The sequence below is a fragment of the Phaseolus vulgaris genome, chromosome 2, assembly GCF_000499845.2.
Source record: "Phaseolus vulgaris cultivar G19833 chromosome 2, P. vulgaris v2.0, whole genome shotgun sequence".
Taxonomy (NCBI): domain Eukaryota; kingdom Viridiplantae; phylum Streptophyta; class Magnoliopsida; order Fabales; family Fabaceae; genus Phaseolus; species Phaseolus vulgaris.
The window spans coordinates 47,822,711-47,839,414 of record NC_023758.2 but is presented as its reverse complement, the minus strand read 5'-3'; the positions used below and the strand labels follow the sequence as shown (position 1 = coordinate 47,839,414).

Here is a 16,704-nt window from a genome sequence, read left to right as displayed (position 1 = left end):
CCTTTACTGTCTATTACTGTCTTTAAGCAATGCTTGAGGCAAAGTAGTAACAAAAATGTTACAAGAATTAGTCACGAGTTAATTATTATTATTATTATTTTCTGATCTTTGTTTTTGCTTTTGAATTTTGTTTCAGAACTCATGGATTTCTTGTTTTTCATTAATTGTGAGTTTTGTTGTATTTGGTTTTGGTCGATTTTCTCTTTATTGGTCTCTCATTATTCGTGTAACTTTTGTTTTTCTTTTTGTTCACGAGAATCCAAGAAGCATAAGAGCCAAAAAAAATGTGAAGGTGGCTACATTGAGTGATTAATTTATGTATGAAAAATTGGGTTTTCGAGAGAGACACTGTTCGTTCCATCATTTTCTTTGATTCCTTACTCCACCTTTCCACCCTCACTGTCTCACCTTTCTTCCAACCAAACCAGCTGCCCAAACAGCATCTTAGCTTTTTCGTGCAAATTAGCACATTCTACAAAGCATAATAACAACAACTATAAACTATATAAAAACAATTTTTCAAATTTATACCACTTTTGCTTTTTTGGCATCTTACATATCATCTGCATAAACTATCACCTTTATTTACTTTCAGATCCAATATTTTTCATACAAATTCTAAAACTTTTCAAAACAAGTAACTATGGTTAACAGAATGATTATTCTAAAAAGCAATTGGGTTTTTAATTATATCCTTTAACTTAGCACTCTTATTGTTTTGTTTTTGGTTGTGTGGGAAATTAGAACAACTCCGAACATCATTAAAGTAGTGTGCTTAGGTATTAATCTGTATGTAACACGTTTTTTTTAAATGGATAAAATAAAGAAAGTATGGCGGATACTTTGTGTGGATTGTCGGAGTAGTTGGTCACAAAAAGATTCACACAAATTTATAAAAAACTAAAAAGGAAACACAGGCTTCAAAGAAGAATTTTTTAAAAATTGTGGAATAAAGCGGAAGCAGTTCCGCATTTTCTTTTGCAAACCACATCCTCATTCTTTGTTTAATATTGCCACTTCCCTGTCATCAATGCAATTGGTTAACACTACTTAACAGAGCTGAGAGAAAACTTTCATTCACTTGTTCACTCACATAACATCGCATATATATCTTTCTACTGTGGAGTTGTGGCTATTCAAATCCATATATTCTCTCTTTCTTGATTTGTGTTGTGAAACAGTTAAAAGTGGAGTTGATGTCTGAGGCATTGGAAGAGGTTCCTTCAATGAAAGGAGGGTGTGAAGAAGGGTTGAACCTCAAGGCCACCGAGCTGAGACTTGGGTTGCCTGGGTGTGAGTCACCTGAGAGGGAGGGTGTGTTTAAGACTGTGGTGGTGTCTGGGGCCAAGAGGGGTTTCTCTGATGCCATTGATGGAGGTTCTGGAAACTGGAATGGTGGATCTGAAGTGGGTTTGGGGAAAGATGCTTCCTTGTTCTCTCCTAGGGGAACTGTTAGTGCTGCCAAGTCTCTCACTCTCACTGCAATAGACTGCACCAACCAACCAACTGCTTTGGGTGCTTCTGTTCTCAAGGAAACTGTTCCACACTCTCCAAAACCATTGCATGAGAAGAAGCCTCAGATTTCTGCTCCGGCTGCAAAGTATATATTTTACTTTATCCTTGTTTCTTGCTATTAAGTATTAGATAAGTGTGTGTGTGTGCTGATTACTGTTTTTTGTTCTTGTTTGTTGCATTGTTTCTTCTTGTGTTTTATTTTATCTTCTTAATTTCTTTGTGTTGGCAATTATTTTATTTATTTGTCTTGTCTCTGTTTAGTTTTTATACTTTTTCTTTGTGTTTTCAAGAAGTTGGATGCAAGATGTTTCTTTTGATATTGAGTAAGTGGATGAGCAGATTTTTTTTCTTTCTCAGTTTCCTTTTGTAGTCAGTTGGAATTTATCCAGAAGCTTTGGTTTTTAACTCGTTTTTAGCCATATTGACTAGGTTGCGTGATCCATGTAGTTTAAATTTATTCCATCTACTAGGATAAAACTTTGTTGTTAGTCAATTAGAAAATAAACTGAACCTGTTGCTGGTTATATTCTCATGTTGGCCTCTAGCTTAAAAGGAAGTTCTATTGCTTGTGTTCTATGTAATTCAGAGGATATTCTTTCTTATTTAATAACCATCTTACAGCTAATTTGGTTGTTCCACAATTTTACTTCGATGTCTTGGTTGGTTGTCTGTGATCTTTGGTTTTGGTATATGATTGAGATTTCACTCCTCCAATTATCATTTTCTACTCTTCCTGTTACTGAAAAAGTTTCACCCTAGACATGTGGATACAAATCTGTACTTGGTAGATATTCCTTTGTGAATTTGGGGCCTATCATTGTATAATTTGTTGTTGTTGTTGTGTTGTGTGAATCAGGGCACAAGTTGTGGGATGGCCACCAATCCGTTCTTTCAGGAAGAACTCAATGGCTTCTCAGCCTCAGAAGAATGATGATGCTGAGGCAGAAGCCAAGTCTGAATGCCTTTATGTTAAAGTCAGCATGGAAGGCGCCCCATACTTGAGGAAAGTGGATCTTAATAGTTTTGGCACTTACAAGGAACTCTCTTTGGCACTTGAAAAGATGTTTAGTTGTTTTACAATCAGTAAGTCCCTTTCTACTTGCTATCACCTTCTGGCTTCTCTTTGTGTGTCTTGCCACTTGCTCTCTTGCATATCAACAAATTTTCAGATAATCATACTTTGAAAAAACATCTTATTTAGAGTAGAATTTAGATCTGGCATCTGTTTAGATCAAGCTACTTAAATATCACAGGTTCAAGCATCTTGTAACCATGAAGACTCAATCGAATGGTTTTGATGTAACTAGTTTCAATTGAAAAGGAAAATATGATGAAATCAAATGTCAAAACTCAAAATGAAGTTTGTTTAACAAGCACGCATATGCATGGATTGTGTTACATATTCTAATGATGTTTTATTGACAAGATCAGGTCAATGTGGCTCTTATGGGGTTTCTTCTGGTCGAGAAAATTTAAGTGAAAGTAGATTGATGGATCTTCTTCATGGTTCAGAATATGTTCTTACCTATGAAGACAGGGATGGAGATTGGATGCTAGTTGGTGATGTTCCTTGGGAGTAAGTGCAATTTCTGTTTTAGTTTCCAGGACAATGTTTAAGATTCACCAATTTGATAGTTAGACATTATTTTGTGGTAAAGTATCATGATTAATAAACTATCATTTTCTTTATCAGTAAGAATGATAAATAAATATGAATCTCTTCAAGTTCGATTAATCCATATTCCATCAGAAATCCACCCTTAGCAACATTCAGAGTAAACCAACACAATCATAAAACATAATAAGCCACCAAGCATAAATCATGATCTAAAGTATCATGATTCCTTTATTTGTTTAAGAAAGCATATCTAAAGTGATTTCTAACTTTTCTTTTAGGATGTTCACTGAGTCTTGCAAGAGGCTGAGGATAATGAAGAGTTCTGAAGCAATTGGGCTAGGTAGGTCCAAAGTTGTTTCTAATAATTAATCTGTTTTATGGTGTGATGTTTATTGTTACAGTGACCTAAGTTGTGATTATTGCAGCTCCTAGGGCCGTGGAAAAGTGCAAAAGTCGCAACTAGAGGAATGGTGTTGTGATCATGAAGGATGAAAGATCAGATTTAAGCATATAATACCTTATTTCTTATGTATAATTCTATATAGGAGATTGGGGTGTCCTAAACTTTTTAGTGGGTAAGGTCTATATCATTTTGATGTAGAGGTTTAAGGTTTTAGCTTCTTCTTCTCCCACACTTCAATTACACTCGTTAAGGCTTAGTATGTAAATTTTTTAGTATCTCTGTAACAGAGCTTTTTGTTTGTCTTGCCAAACAAAAGAAAACAACATCACACTTTCTTTATATGCATCTCACCACTCTTATATTGTAAAGTTAAATATTTATTTTCAAAATTATGTCCATTCTCATCAAGTTAATTATGTGATTTTTCTTATTCCCTTTTTAAATGTTTTTTAATTATAGTTTTTTAAGTTAAAATCTTTGTACATTGTATTAAACTAAACATTTTTTTTAAAAAATTAAGTCGAGCTTTAATACTATTATAATCTTTATCAATTTAACTTTAAAATATATAATCAATTCTCCATTAATTTCTTTTTAGTTTTTCAACTCTTAAAGTTGCAATGCTATATATATATTAATTTTAAAGTTTTTTCATGTCATGCATAATCATCTTTAATTACATTATGTTTTATCATTAAATCTCCAATATTTTATTAATATTTTGTTATTGTTTGGGATTAAAATTAATGCTAGGAACCTCACTTAATATGCTGAACATCATCTTCACTTTGTTATTGGTTGAGATTAAAACCATTAGTGTTTCCAACATCATCAGTGTGTGATTGTTCAGTCCATTTTTCATCAATGAAATTTGTTTCTACCTTCTTTTTATAAACATATAAATAAACCAAAGTTGTAATTGTTAATTCCAAAAGAAATCAAATAAGTTAGTTTTATAAACCAAAGAATTTATATAGATATTATAATGAATTCTTCAAAAACATCATCTATACAATATAAAACTTAACACGTTACATTAAAAAGATAATGAATATAAAATCATATTCTACATAAATAGTTGATATCAATTATTTTTTTTCACAAAATCAGTTATTAATGTTAGTTTTTGTAAATAAAAAATTCCAACCTACAATTTATCTCTTATCTTTTATTATATTTACCGCAATCAATTTTATATATTTTATAAATGATAACATTTTACTTATTTTTTCAGAAAAAAAAAATTATAAAAGTTTTTCTATAATATTTTAGAAAAAATAGAATAAATGATTTTTTTTCATAATTAAATTAATTTATATTTAAAATATTTTATAGGAACTCTTTAATATAATTTTAATTTTTAAAATTATATATAAATTAATATTTTTAAATAAAAACTATTTTATTTATGAAGTATTTATTGAGAAGTTTCTTTAAATATAATTAAATAACACGTATCATTCCAACTATCAAAACCAAACCACAGTAAAATAGCTCGTCTGCTTCACAGCCCAAAAATACAATAAATTGGGCTTTCCACATCAAAGCCCAAAATATAACTGAGCCCTATAATGAATTGGGTTCAAGTTTGAGCTTAACAAAAATTAAGATGCTAACTTTAACATTACTCAAAACTTATTTAACATCATAAAAACACTGAACACCAAAAAAAAAAAAAAAATCAAAGTTAATTTCTATGCACCTTATTGTTGGTGTAATTTTTTTTATATTATCAACTAATTATAAATCAAGTTACATATGACTTTGAAAGTAATCATCGTAAGAAAATAATTTGTTATGTCTAGTTAAATTTCGTAGAAAATTTGTTAAGAAAATAGGTTTGTGGAATGATTGATAAATGTTTTAATAAGACATTCATACTCCCACAATCATAATCATTACTTTTGTACAATTGGATTATCAAATAAACTAAATGGTAATTTGTGAAACTTCCATAGACCAAAAATTGAGAGGAGGTGAAAATAAGAGAGAAGATTAACACGTAAAGTTATTTTTGTTGAAATGAATTATTAAGAAGATTTAAAAATAAAAATAAAAATGGTGGGTCTTGATTTAAAAATTTCCCATGCTAAAATATTGAGAAAGTGAATCAAAATGTTCAGAGGACACATTGGTTGTGCTTCTTACATTTACCAATTTTTTTTCTATTTTTCTTGCTTATTTTTTTTATTAATCTAAACACCTTTTTACTTTTTCTCATTTTCATTTATCAAATTTTTTTCACTCATAAAATTTCATTCCTTCCAAACATAAGAAAAGAGATCTAAATTCATAATTAATAAATTCTTAATACATATTATTTTGTTATATATTCGCGCGTATGGTCTATAAAGATGTCTACATTTTATTATTATGATCAAATTAAATAGATCTGTTTTTATTATATTATTATTTTAAATTTTAAATAATTTATCATTTTATTTATTTGGTGACCTACTTTACTTGTATTAGATACAAGTACAAATATTAGTACACACTTTGGAGCAAATAATTAAAGAGATTAACTTATTAGTTATATATATATATATATATATTATTTTTAAATGTATATTTTTTTATTACTGAAAGTTTGTATGAACCTTCTGAAATAAATATTCATGTGTTTTTCTTAGATTAACTTACGAACTAGTCTCAATGATAATTGATTAAATTTGGTCGTAATTTTTAGATGGTGGTCTTTTCCCTTTAATATTAGTCTAATATATTGGCTGCTTAATTTGTTTCACACTACTTTTCTGGCTTCCATCCCATGGAAAAGAAATTGTGAAATTTTAAAGTTCAAACATGCACATTTTACAATAAAAACAGAGAATATTATTTTAAAATAATCCATTAAGTAAGAATAGCTACTAAAATTGAATCCCAAAATTCAAAATTTTATATCATGGCATCAAGATCTTCCTACAGTATTGGTTTCGGTTTTCATAGATTTTACCTAATCCACTTAACTACAATTTTTGGTACATCAACTTAACTGGATTTAGGAAGCAATTAATTAGTTTACGACTATATATGTTATGTCTGATTTTGTTCTTATTTTAGAAAAAAATATATTAAAATTTTGAAGTCATGCAAACACAATTGGAATGCAATAAAAGGGAAAGGACATAAAGATTTGCAAAGAGAAGATAAGGGAAGGTAGAAAATTGAATAGTGTGATCACATGCATGCATGGAAGGAAATCTTTATGGGAAGTATGAATTGGTTTTGTTGGGTATGCTAAATCTAAGGATTAATTCAACAACCTCATAATCAATAAAATAATGGATCACCATGTGTGGAACTCTAATAATAATTTAATTAAAGATTGATGGGAATGACATCATGGATTGGTGTGCTATAGATAATTGTGTTACATTAAACCTATAGTCTAAGCAAGCACCAACTCTCTTCTTCAAACACAACTTTAAAGGCATATTCTCTCTTTCATTCAAAAACACCCAAATTAATCTCACAACAACTCTCAATCACACGTGAAAAGCAGAGTAATTATATATATATATATATATATATTTTATTAAATCATACTATTTATATTATTCATATTATTAATAATAAGTATAATAAAAATCATAATAATACTAAAAAATTGGTTCTGTTGTATGGTGTAGTGACTAAATGTAGTGGTTAAAGTTTTTTGAGTCACTGAAGAAACTTTAATTCGAAAAAATCCGTATGTAATTACTTTTGGTTTACATACGGAAAAAAATCCATATATAATATCTATTTACATACGGATTCTGTATGTAATGTTGACTTTAGGTATGGATTTTGATCCGTATGTAATAATCCGTATATAATTCATGTTTTTCTTTAAATACAAACTTTATTTTATAAGTCAGTTTCATAAGATTAAGTTAAACTTATTATTTGATTACCTACCATTAGTCTATTCTCAGATTATTTATTATATACTTTCACATGTAAGAGTTATATTGAAAGATAAATAAATTATTTTATGATGTATAAGTAATAATGCAAAATAATATAAGAGTTATAAGCAATTAAGAAAAAGGACCACTTTGCATCTCAATCGATGTGTGTTTGAAAGAATGTTATTTATTTTTGTTGAACGTGTGTTTGATGCAATATTGGAGGCAAAAGATTTTCTTGGAAGACAAAAATTGAGCATGAGAAATGGATGATATGGTGCCATTGATAACAGCAAAAGGAATACTATAATTCCCCCGAAAGATTATGGCAATAACCAATATAGTGGTGCCATTGAATCCTCCCAGTATATAGCAAACCAAAACTAAAAAAATAAAGAAAAGGAATCTTATTCTGATGGCCTCCACTGGAAGGGATGGAAATTTATATATATATACCTTAAAAGGGTCCTTTATGGTATGATTGATCCTTAAGCAGACACTACTCTAATCAATATACAGTGTACATATATAAGAAAAGAAATGAAGATCTCTGATACAATCATGTCTCATATCATCATACTCAATTCTATGAAACCATATCTAAGATAGATCATGTGAGCACTTGGGATGTTGGTTTTCTGAATCAATCAAATCTCTATTTATATACGCTTAGGAGCAAAGGAGGACCACTCACATTAATATTGCCACATTTCCAAGTAATCAGTGGGACCATTTTTTTTATATTAGGGTTAAGAATCCAACTCTTCATTTTTCTCACCATGTGCTCACGACCATTTCCTTGTAGTTTCCAAGGTCCTGTTCCAGTTAGGTTTATTCAAATTTTTAGACTTTTTCTGGTTATATATATATATATATATATATATATATATATATATATATATATTGTGAGGAAATCTTACACCTAAGCAAAACATGTATTCCGTGGCATCTCAAGAAATAGAGATCTATAGCTGCAAGATTTTAACTCCAAGGTACTTGTTTATTTGGAAAAAAAAAGTAGCCACAAAACTATGTGTACTTGTGACAGCAAACTCATCAGTTTTCGGTTTATAAAATATATGTTCAAGAGCCATGCATTTCCCACTTGCTTTAGATCGACTCTATTTTATACCAAGATGCGTAAATTAATCGAGTTACTTTGTTGTCAACTAAAAAAGAGAGCATATTTGATGAATTGTAAAACATGCTTCACTTCAAAGTTTTTATAAGCAACTGGTTCATTTTTAATCTAGAAATTAAACACGATGAATCTTGAGAAAAACTAAATTCATGTATGCTTTATATTTTGAAATCAAATCTAACAGTACAGACTCATTAAAGCTGAAAATATAAGAATAAAATAATATTTTTCTTAAAGTAGAAGTATGTGGTAGTATTATGGCTCCGATTGTAATTAAAAATCGAAATCTACTCATTCTTGTATTTAAAGATATTCGATGTTTGAATCAGTAGAAATCTTGGAATTTTGAATATTTGGTCTTGAAAAAGGTGTAACATTTATTACGTGAATAAGTCAATAACAAGATTAAATACAAAGGGAGAATAGTGAAAAGATTGAAATTTTGAATATTTGATCTTGAATAAGGGGTAACATTTATTACGTGAATAGGTCAATAACAAGACTAAATACGAAGAGAATAGTGAAAAGATTGTAATATACATTGGAGTATACGTTAGAGAGAAAAACATATTATACACTACTACATTTGTTCTTAACTAATTTAAATTTTTTGGGTTTAAAATCGTGTACAATCTTATTCCAAACATATGTGAACTAAAATAAAAAGATTAATTTTAGAATTGAAGGATTAATTCCAGAAATGAAAAGGAGTGAACGTTGATTATGTAATTAGTGATGAGGGTGGATGATCTTAGAAAGAATAATATCTTTTGCATAGATTAAAAAGGTGGTGACAGAAGGGAGATGCATTAATTGTGTAAGGAAAGGGTTGAATATTGAGTTAACTTAGCCGTGAGGAGAGGTAGGCTCAAGTTCCCGTGTGTGTGTGAATGAAATGAAATAATTAAGAAAAAAAGAAGATAAAGCGAGAATCTAATAAAAAAAGGGGATTGTGAGTGATTCTATGTAGATATGGGACCCGTTGGTTGAGTTAGGGAACTTTGTTTGGCTGCACTTCCATACACAGCGTTTTGGGTGGGATCGTTTTGCTCTGCGAATCAAGTTTCCATGTGTCCACAAAATCACCAATAGATATCCAAACGTCCTTTTCCACTTTCCTTTGTCTTCCATGCATAATTGATCACATAATTCTTTTTCATTCATATCAAAATTTAGTTTTATGATTAAGTTTTGTTTGGATTTTTTTTGACAAGTGTTTATTATGTAAAAATATTATATATAAAGACCTTATTTATTATTTTTAAAAATGATTAGTTTTATATTTAGAACAAAATATACACCATCCCATTTGAATATCATTTATACTGTATTCCATTGTTATGTTTAAACATTTCACCTAAAGTTCATCAACAATATAATATATGTATCATATTTCTATCATTGTCTAAATATAAATAACTAAATAGTCAATTAAAAAATTTATATCCTTGATCTGATTTTAAGCATTTTTTACTTTTTTTAATAATTGATAGTTAAAATCTTGATAACTAATTAGGTATCAATTTAGAAACTATTTAACAATAATAAATTTTTATTTTTTTTTAATTTTTAAAATGGTCTCTTATTTAGACATTAATTATTAATTTTTTTAAAATTGATTTTTATTTCATGAATTTCTTGTAGTGATATATATATATATATATATATATATATTTTGTTATATTCAGTTGAGTTTAGAGAAATTAGGATATTAATATATTGGATGTTTTTTACAATTTCTTTTTAATTATTATCAGATTTTTTTACTAGGTTGAAATATCTCTAGTATATGCCTTGATTATTAATAACAGTTTTAAACTAGATTTTATGATTGAATATCTTTACTTCAGTCTTTATAGTAATATTTTACAATGAAAATTATTTCTTTAAAATGTTATCTGGGTTATTTTAGAAAATACTAAAATAATCAAATTAATATCAATCTAATTTTTTTGAAGCAATATTTAATTTTTTAAATATAACAATATAATTAGAATAAGGATTCACTGATATTTCATCAAAAATAATAATTGTCATGCTTTATTAGAAGAATAATTGTTAACATGAATCCCAGAGTTTGATATATATTTCTACATATTTCATATTTAGTTACCATTTTTACACAGACTCTCCCTATATTTTTTCTTCTTCTTGTCACATGTTTTTTTTCCTATTACACAGTCTCTTTCAATTTAGAAATGCATAAAATGGTGTGCTTACAATTTAAAATTGTTGAAAGAAATAAGGGTAGGTGTAAATTGAACAGAAATGAGTAGTTCTTGTTACCTTTTCATACACGTTATCTATAATAGTTCATTGTTCAATGTCATCGATAAGACCTTTTTTTTCAATATAGAATTATTCGATGCCTTGCATTACAAGAAAGGAGGCACCAAGATTTTCCTCTACAAGGTTTTAGCTCACATATTATTCTATTACCATTTTTTTTCTTCACAAATCATTAAAAAAAATATATATAAAAAAAAACACCAGCTGCTTCTGAACAATTTTTTAATGCGTATTTTATTTGTAAGCTCAAACATTTCATATTCCCTACCATAATAAAATCATAAAATAGAAACCAATTTTTAGAGACAAAAAATAATTAATTGTTATAGTGACTAAATTAGATATCATTTTAAAGACTAAAAATTCGTTTATTTCTAAATTAGTTTATATTATTGTTAAATGGTTTCTAAATTGATATCTAATTAAACAACCAAGGTTTTTGTTACCAAATTTAGAAACTAAATAATTAGTAGTTAAAACTTTGGTAGCTAATTAGATACAAATTTAGAAACCATTTAACAATAATATCAACTAATTTAAAAACTATTTTTTTTTTAATTTTTAAAATGGTCTCTAATTTAGTTACTGTAATATAGAATATAAAAATTTTTAAATAATTAACTAAAGTCTCTCTTTCAATCTCTTGTAAACTTTATGGATGTGCTATTCAAGTACCTTTCTATATATATATCAACACAAAATACATATAAACTTAGTTCATCACATAAATTTCGGTTAAGTGACTAATTAGCATTAATAAAAGTTATTTTCTACTCTCTCTTTTCACTTGAGTGATAAAATGTTATTTAAACAAGAAAATAAAAAAGAAATATTTGCTCGTTTTATCTATTTTTATTTGAAAGAGAAAATGCCTTACTTAAATTAAAATATATAAAAACTAAAATTATGACCAATTCAAACTTTACAAAACGTACCGAAAACATCTTTTCTATCAATTCTAATATATTTTTTAACAAGTTTAAATAAACATACTACTTTATCAATTAAAAAAATAAACAATACTACTCTATTAATTCAAAACTCATGGAATACTAGACTAGTCAAAAATAGTTACTTCAAAACTAAAGAATAATATAACCTAATCATATCTAAAATAGTCCAATCATATAATAATTCAATTTAATGATCAACGTTAGAATATCTAGCCAAAGTCAAAACTTCATAAGTTTTTATATTTTCAAATTATCCTACACAATTAGACTAATAATTGTGCACTTACACAAGTTCTAATTCTTCAAAAATAGACTAATCAACAACTTCAAAATTAATCTTATAAAATATAAACTCATCTTAAAATATTAAATGTCATCATAAGATCAGTTTCATACCAAAATTCAAATTAAACTCAATCAATATAAATTTATCAACTTCTCTTACTTTAAATTTTGTGCTCCTTATTGAAAAGAAAAAGAAGAATACAAAATTAGAAAAAAAAAACTTATTTTTAAATATCCTAATCATAAAAATAAAATATATCACTATAGTCTTACCATGTCAGTTTTACTATGCAAGTGATACGCAAGAAAAGAAAAAAAAAATGAAAAATAAGTGAGTAGAAGTTTGTGCAGGATATTGAAAATAATATGTTTTACATTTAAAGATTGGGTTTTATAGTCTGGAAGAATGAATAACTCACATGTATACAATAGCCACAAATATAATGCATAAAATTAAAGTTGAAAATTATAGTAAAATGGATAAAAAGAGGTTGAATATATAATAGTTGCAGAATAAAAATTAAATCACTCCTTTTGTTTTATTATAAATAAAATAAAATAAAAATGTCCAAGACAATAAACATATGTGATTTCTAAGTTTTGTTTTTATTTATTTATTATTTTTAATTAATAATCTTACGCATCAGTGATATGGTGACAAAAATAAACATGAGATGCTGTGTGTGTCTGTTTTTTAATTATTTAATTATAAGTCACATCATATCATTTGATCAACCACAACAGTTTGTTACATGTTTTAACGTCCTAGCAATTATTAAAGTGATATAAAGTTTAATTAGGTATTTATTAAATAATATTATTCACATTTAAAATTCCTACAACATTTTTACTCCAATATAATAAAATTGAATTTTCATCTTAAGCAAAAATCTTAATTAAATTTATTTAATGTATTGTTTGAGACCAACTAAACAATCACATTAAAGAATAAATTAACAATAAATATAAGTAAATAAATATTTTATTGGATTATATTTTTTCAAATTCAAGTAATATCTCGAAAAATCCGTTAATATAAATTTAATGAAGATATATTTGAAATATATCTTCCTACAAATCTGGATGACACTCCTAGAAATGAACAACCACTCATTTATTTAAGATATGTGACATATATAACCCATCAAGCAAATAACTCATTATTAAATACTATAAATAAACTCTCTACAAACGAGTAAGTACACTTTTATCAACATATACTTTCAATACAGAGTACTTATTTGATCGTCGGATAACCTTTTAGCAAGTTTATTTTTTATCGAGCACTAAGGAACTAAGGAGAGGAAGTGTTGAAATCTGAAGGAGTGAAAAACTGAAGAACGAAAATACAAATGAACACGACCGAGCGACCAAACAATAACAATAGTTACATCAAATCTCAGGTATTATCTTGGTCCATTTTATCTATACAAGTGCATTTAATTTTCTAAATTTTTATAAGATATTTTTTAAATTATTTTTTAGTTATATATTGTTATATTTAAATTAAACGTATTTTTCAAATAATAATATTAAATATAAAAATTTATTAAACGTCCCTTTATTAAATACAGTTTTTAAACCACAGCGTGAATAAAAATTTGCAGATCCAACTCGTGCACTAATTTTTTGTATATAAGTAATTGTAAATACAATATTAGAAAGTAGAAGCTAAACTTATGGCACACTCTAGCATTATAATTAATGCGGTAGATTTTTAATTATCATTCCTTAGTTTGATTCCAGGGAAAAAAAGTGGCCAATCATGTGTTTCACGACTGGTTTTAATTAACTATATGTTTTCATTAAATTAATGATGAGTTAGTAGACTGAATTATCTTATCGCACTGCTTCATGGAAAATTTAATTAATAATACTAGTAATTATCCCAAATTAGTTGTAGTTTATTCAATTTGATATTGTCTATTCTTACTTGAAAATAATTTCATCAATTAATCTATGACAAAAATAAAATAAATAATGTATTATTTTTGCATATAATTATAAATATTTATACTATTTTTTTAATTTAGAAACGTTATTTGAGCGGTGAGATATGATTTAAACTATTTTATCCAATAACATCACTTCTGAATAAATAAAGAAGAAAACAACAAAAATAATCCATTTGTATGCTTCAATATCCATTCCAACAACAATACATATAAGCTATCAACTCTCAATCTCTTCATCTACAATATGTCCCTTTTATCAAACACGAATGAAAAGAAAAAAAAAAAACAATGCAATCTTTGTTTGGATTGAACCACCTACCAAAACTCCAATTCAATAATCTTGGTCATTGTCTAACTTTTTCCTTTAACTTATAATAAAGCAAAATTAAAATATTCTATAAACCTATAAAAAGTTAAAAGAAGAGAGTGTTCAGAGAAGCAAAAGTTTGAATAATATAAATAATGATATATAACTTTTATTTATAAACTTTATTTTTAATGATAAAAAAGTCACCTCTTACACAATTTCTTTTTAAAAAAGCACAAATTACATAAAGCAATAAATTAAATAGTGTAAATTTCAAGTAGGTGAAAAAAGAGAGTGCAATTTGTAATTAATTAAAAATGTTAAAAATGATGAGTTTAAATTAGAATGAATATTGATTGTGTTTAAGTGTAGTGTGTTTTGTGGTTAAGGAAATAATGAGATATTTTTGGTGTGATTTGAAGGGGTTCACATGTCTGGCTAACAAATTGGAAGATTCTTACTTTCCACCACACAAACAACTCATAAAATATGACCCACAAATCATGCCTCAAACAGCTCACTTAGATTTCCTATCTCAACACTTAACTATAACCACATAATTATTATTATTATTATTATTATTATTATTATTATTATTATCATCATAATTATTTTTATTATTATTAAACATTAATCATAAGATCAGTTTCATACCAAAATTCAAAAATATTTTTTAGACCTTTGAAAAGTGCGTCAAACCTGATGGAATATAGAGATATAAATAAAAAAAATTAAATCACTCTTTTAATCCCTATTTTTTCTTAATTTGTTCAACAACATTCATTAACTTTAGTTAATTAAATACTAATTTAGAAACTATTTATCAATAATAAAAATTAATTTAAAAATTAATAATTTTTTGTCACTAAAATGGTTTCTAATTTAGTAACTATAGTAACTAATTATTTTTTGTTTCTATTTAGTGATTTTTTTGTGGTGTATGTTTTTTTTTCCTTGTATTTTTACATGAATTTGATTTTCGTCCCTAATCCAAACTCTAGCAAGGAAACTATTAGAATAGGTTATTTACGTGACAAATAAATATCCAGTATAAATTAAAATGTTAAAATATTTCATGTTGATTCATCGTTCATCACTAACATGAATGTTGTAATATCATACTACAATCCGCGTTGAAAATTTGTGTTACATAAAAAAAAAACACTAATAAAACTCATTCTAATAGTTTCTTAACTATAAATACCTATGAATTCTAAAATTTATACTAAAAACAAAAATTAATTTCACATTATAACACCAATCCCTTCTCACTAAAGAATATTTCAGTTGTATATTACTTTAAAAAATCCAATGTACATGTTATGCAAAGTATGTATTGACTTGAACTTAAAAAGGTATCTATTTACTCAAAACATCACCTAATGATGCATGATCCCAATCTCAACAAAACATATATCTAACAAGGTTTATCAAAATAAATATTATAAGAATTTTCCAATCAATCACTTAAATTGCAAACTTAATTATAAATACAGCATGACCCTTAAAAATGAAATGAGACTAATATGAATCCGATTTAAATTCTTCATTTCAACATAACATTTTAGCTAAATACTAATAATAAAAAATATAATGTTTGACTAGTAGCTTTAGCTAACTTTTTTTTCCCTGATAGTTAGAAAGTTTTATTTGACTATCAATATTTAGTAAACAAGTTTATTTAGTATTAACATTTTTTATTACTTTAAATAACATTTCAAGCTCTTAACTTTTACACCTTCTAACATATAATAAAACAGATTTGTTAACAGATACACATCATTGTGTTTTATATTTGTTAAACAATTATGTGTACGTGTATCTTGTTATTAACTTAATCATCACACATACACATAATTGTTATAAGGCTATTATAACACGACTCTGTCTGGCTTGTTGTTCTCCCATAGCTAATAATATACACACTATGCAGCGCGTGCGGCTTACCTAATGGCGCGTGGCTGCACATTATGACACAATACACATTATTTATTTAAGATATTAAATTGGAGACAATCCCTATCAGAAAGAGGGTCCAAAGTGTATATAATAGATGCATATGTAATCATTATTATTAATATAAAAATAATCAAAATATAAAAAATATCTTGAGCCAAGAGAATAGGAGCTATATAACATTCATACAACACTGTACGAAAATATTTATAATTTTTAAAATATTAGATATTAAAATATAAATCTATATATTATATAATTATAATTTAATAATAAAAATTTAAGTGCATAATTATGTTTTAGTTATTTTTAGCATAAAGATGTTTTTCATGATTGATTTAAAAAGATTTGATATTTATTTTTATAATTATATTAAAAAATTATATAAT

At 26.6% G+C, this 16,704-nt stretch overlaps 1 protein-coding gene across 1 annotated transcript; it reads left to right on the top strand.

Annotated features, from left to right (window-relative positions):
- Window positions 1-643: 643 nt before the first annotated feature.
- Window positions 644-3,875, top strand: LOC137812859 (auxin-responsive protein IAA27-like). The gene is made up of 5 exons (XM_068615089.1): window positions 644-1,600; window positions 2,372-2,598; window positions 2,947-3,091; window positions 3,412-3,473; window positions 3,559-3,875. The coding sequence occupies exons 1-5, from the start codon at window positions 1,197-1,199 to the stop codon at window positions 3,594-3,596; spliced, it is 876 nt and encodes a 291-aa protein (XP_068471190.1). The 5' UTR covers window positions 644-1,196; the 3' UTR covers window positions 3,597-3,875.
- Window positions 3,876-16,704: the final 12,829 nt, after the last annotated feature.

Coding starts and splice junctions, on each gene's coding strand:
- LOC137812859 (XM_068615089.1), top strand. CDS start 1,197: ATGTCTGAGGCATTGGAAGAGGTTCCTTCAATGAAAGGAGGGTGTGAA. Junction 2,599..2,946: donor GTTTAGTTGTTTTACAATCA/GTAAGTCCCTTT, acceptor TGACAAGATCAG/GTCAATGTGGCTCTTATGGG. Junction 3,092..3,411: donor GTTGGTGATGTTCCTTGGGA/GTAAGTGCAATT, acceptor CTTTTCTTTTAG/GATGTTCACTGAGTCTTGCA.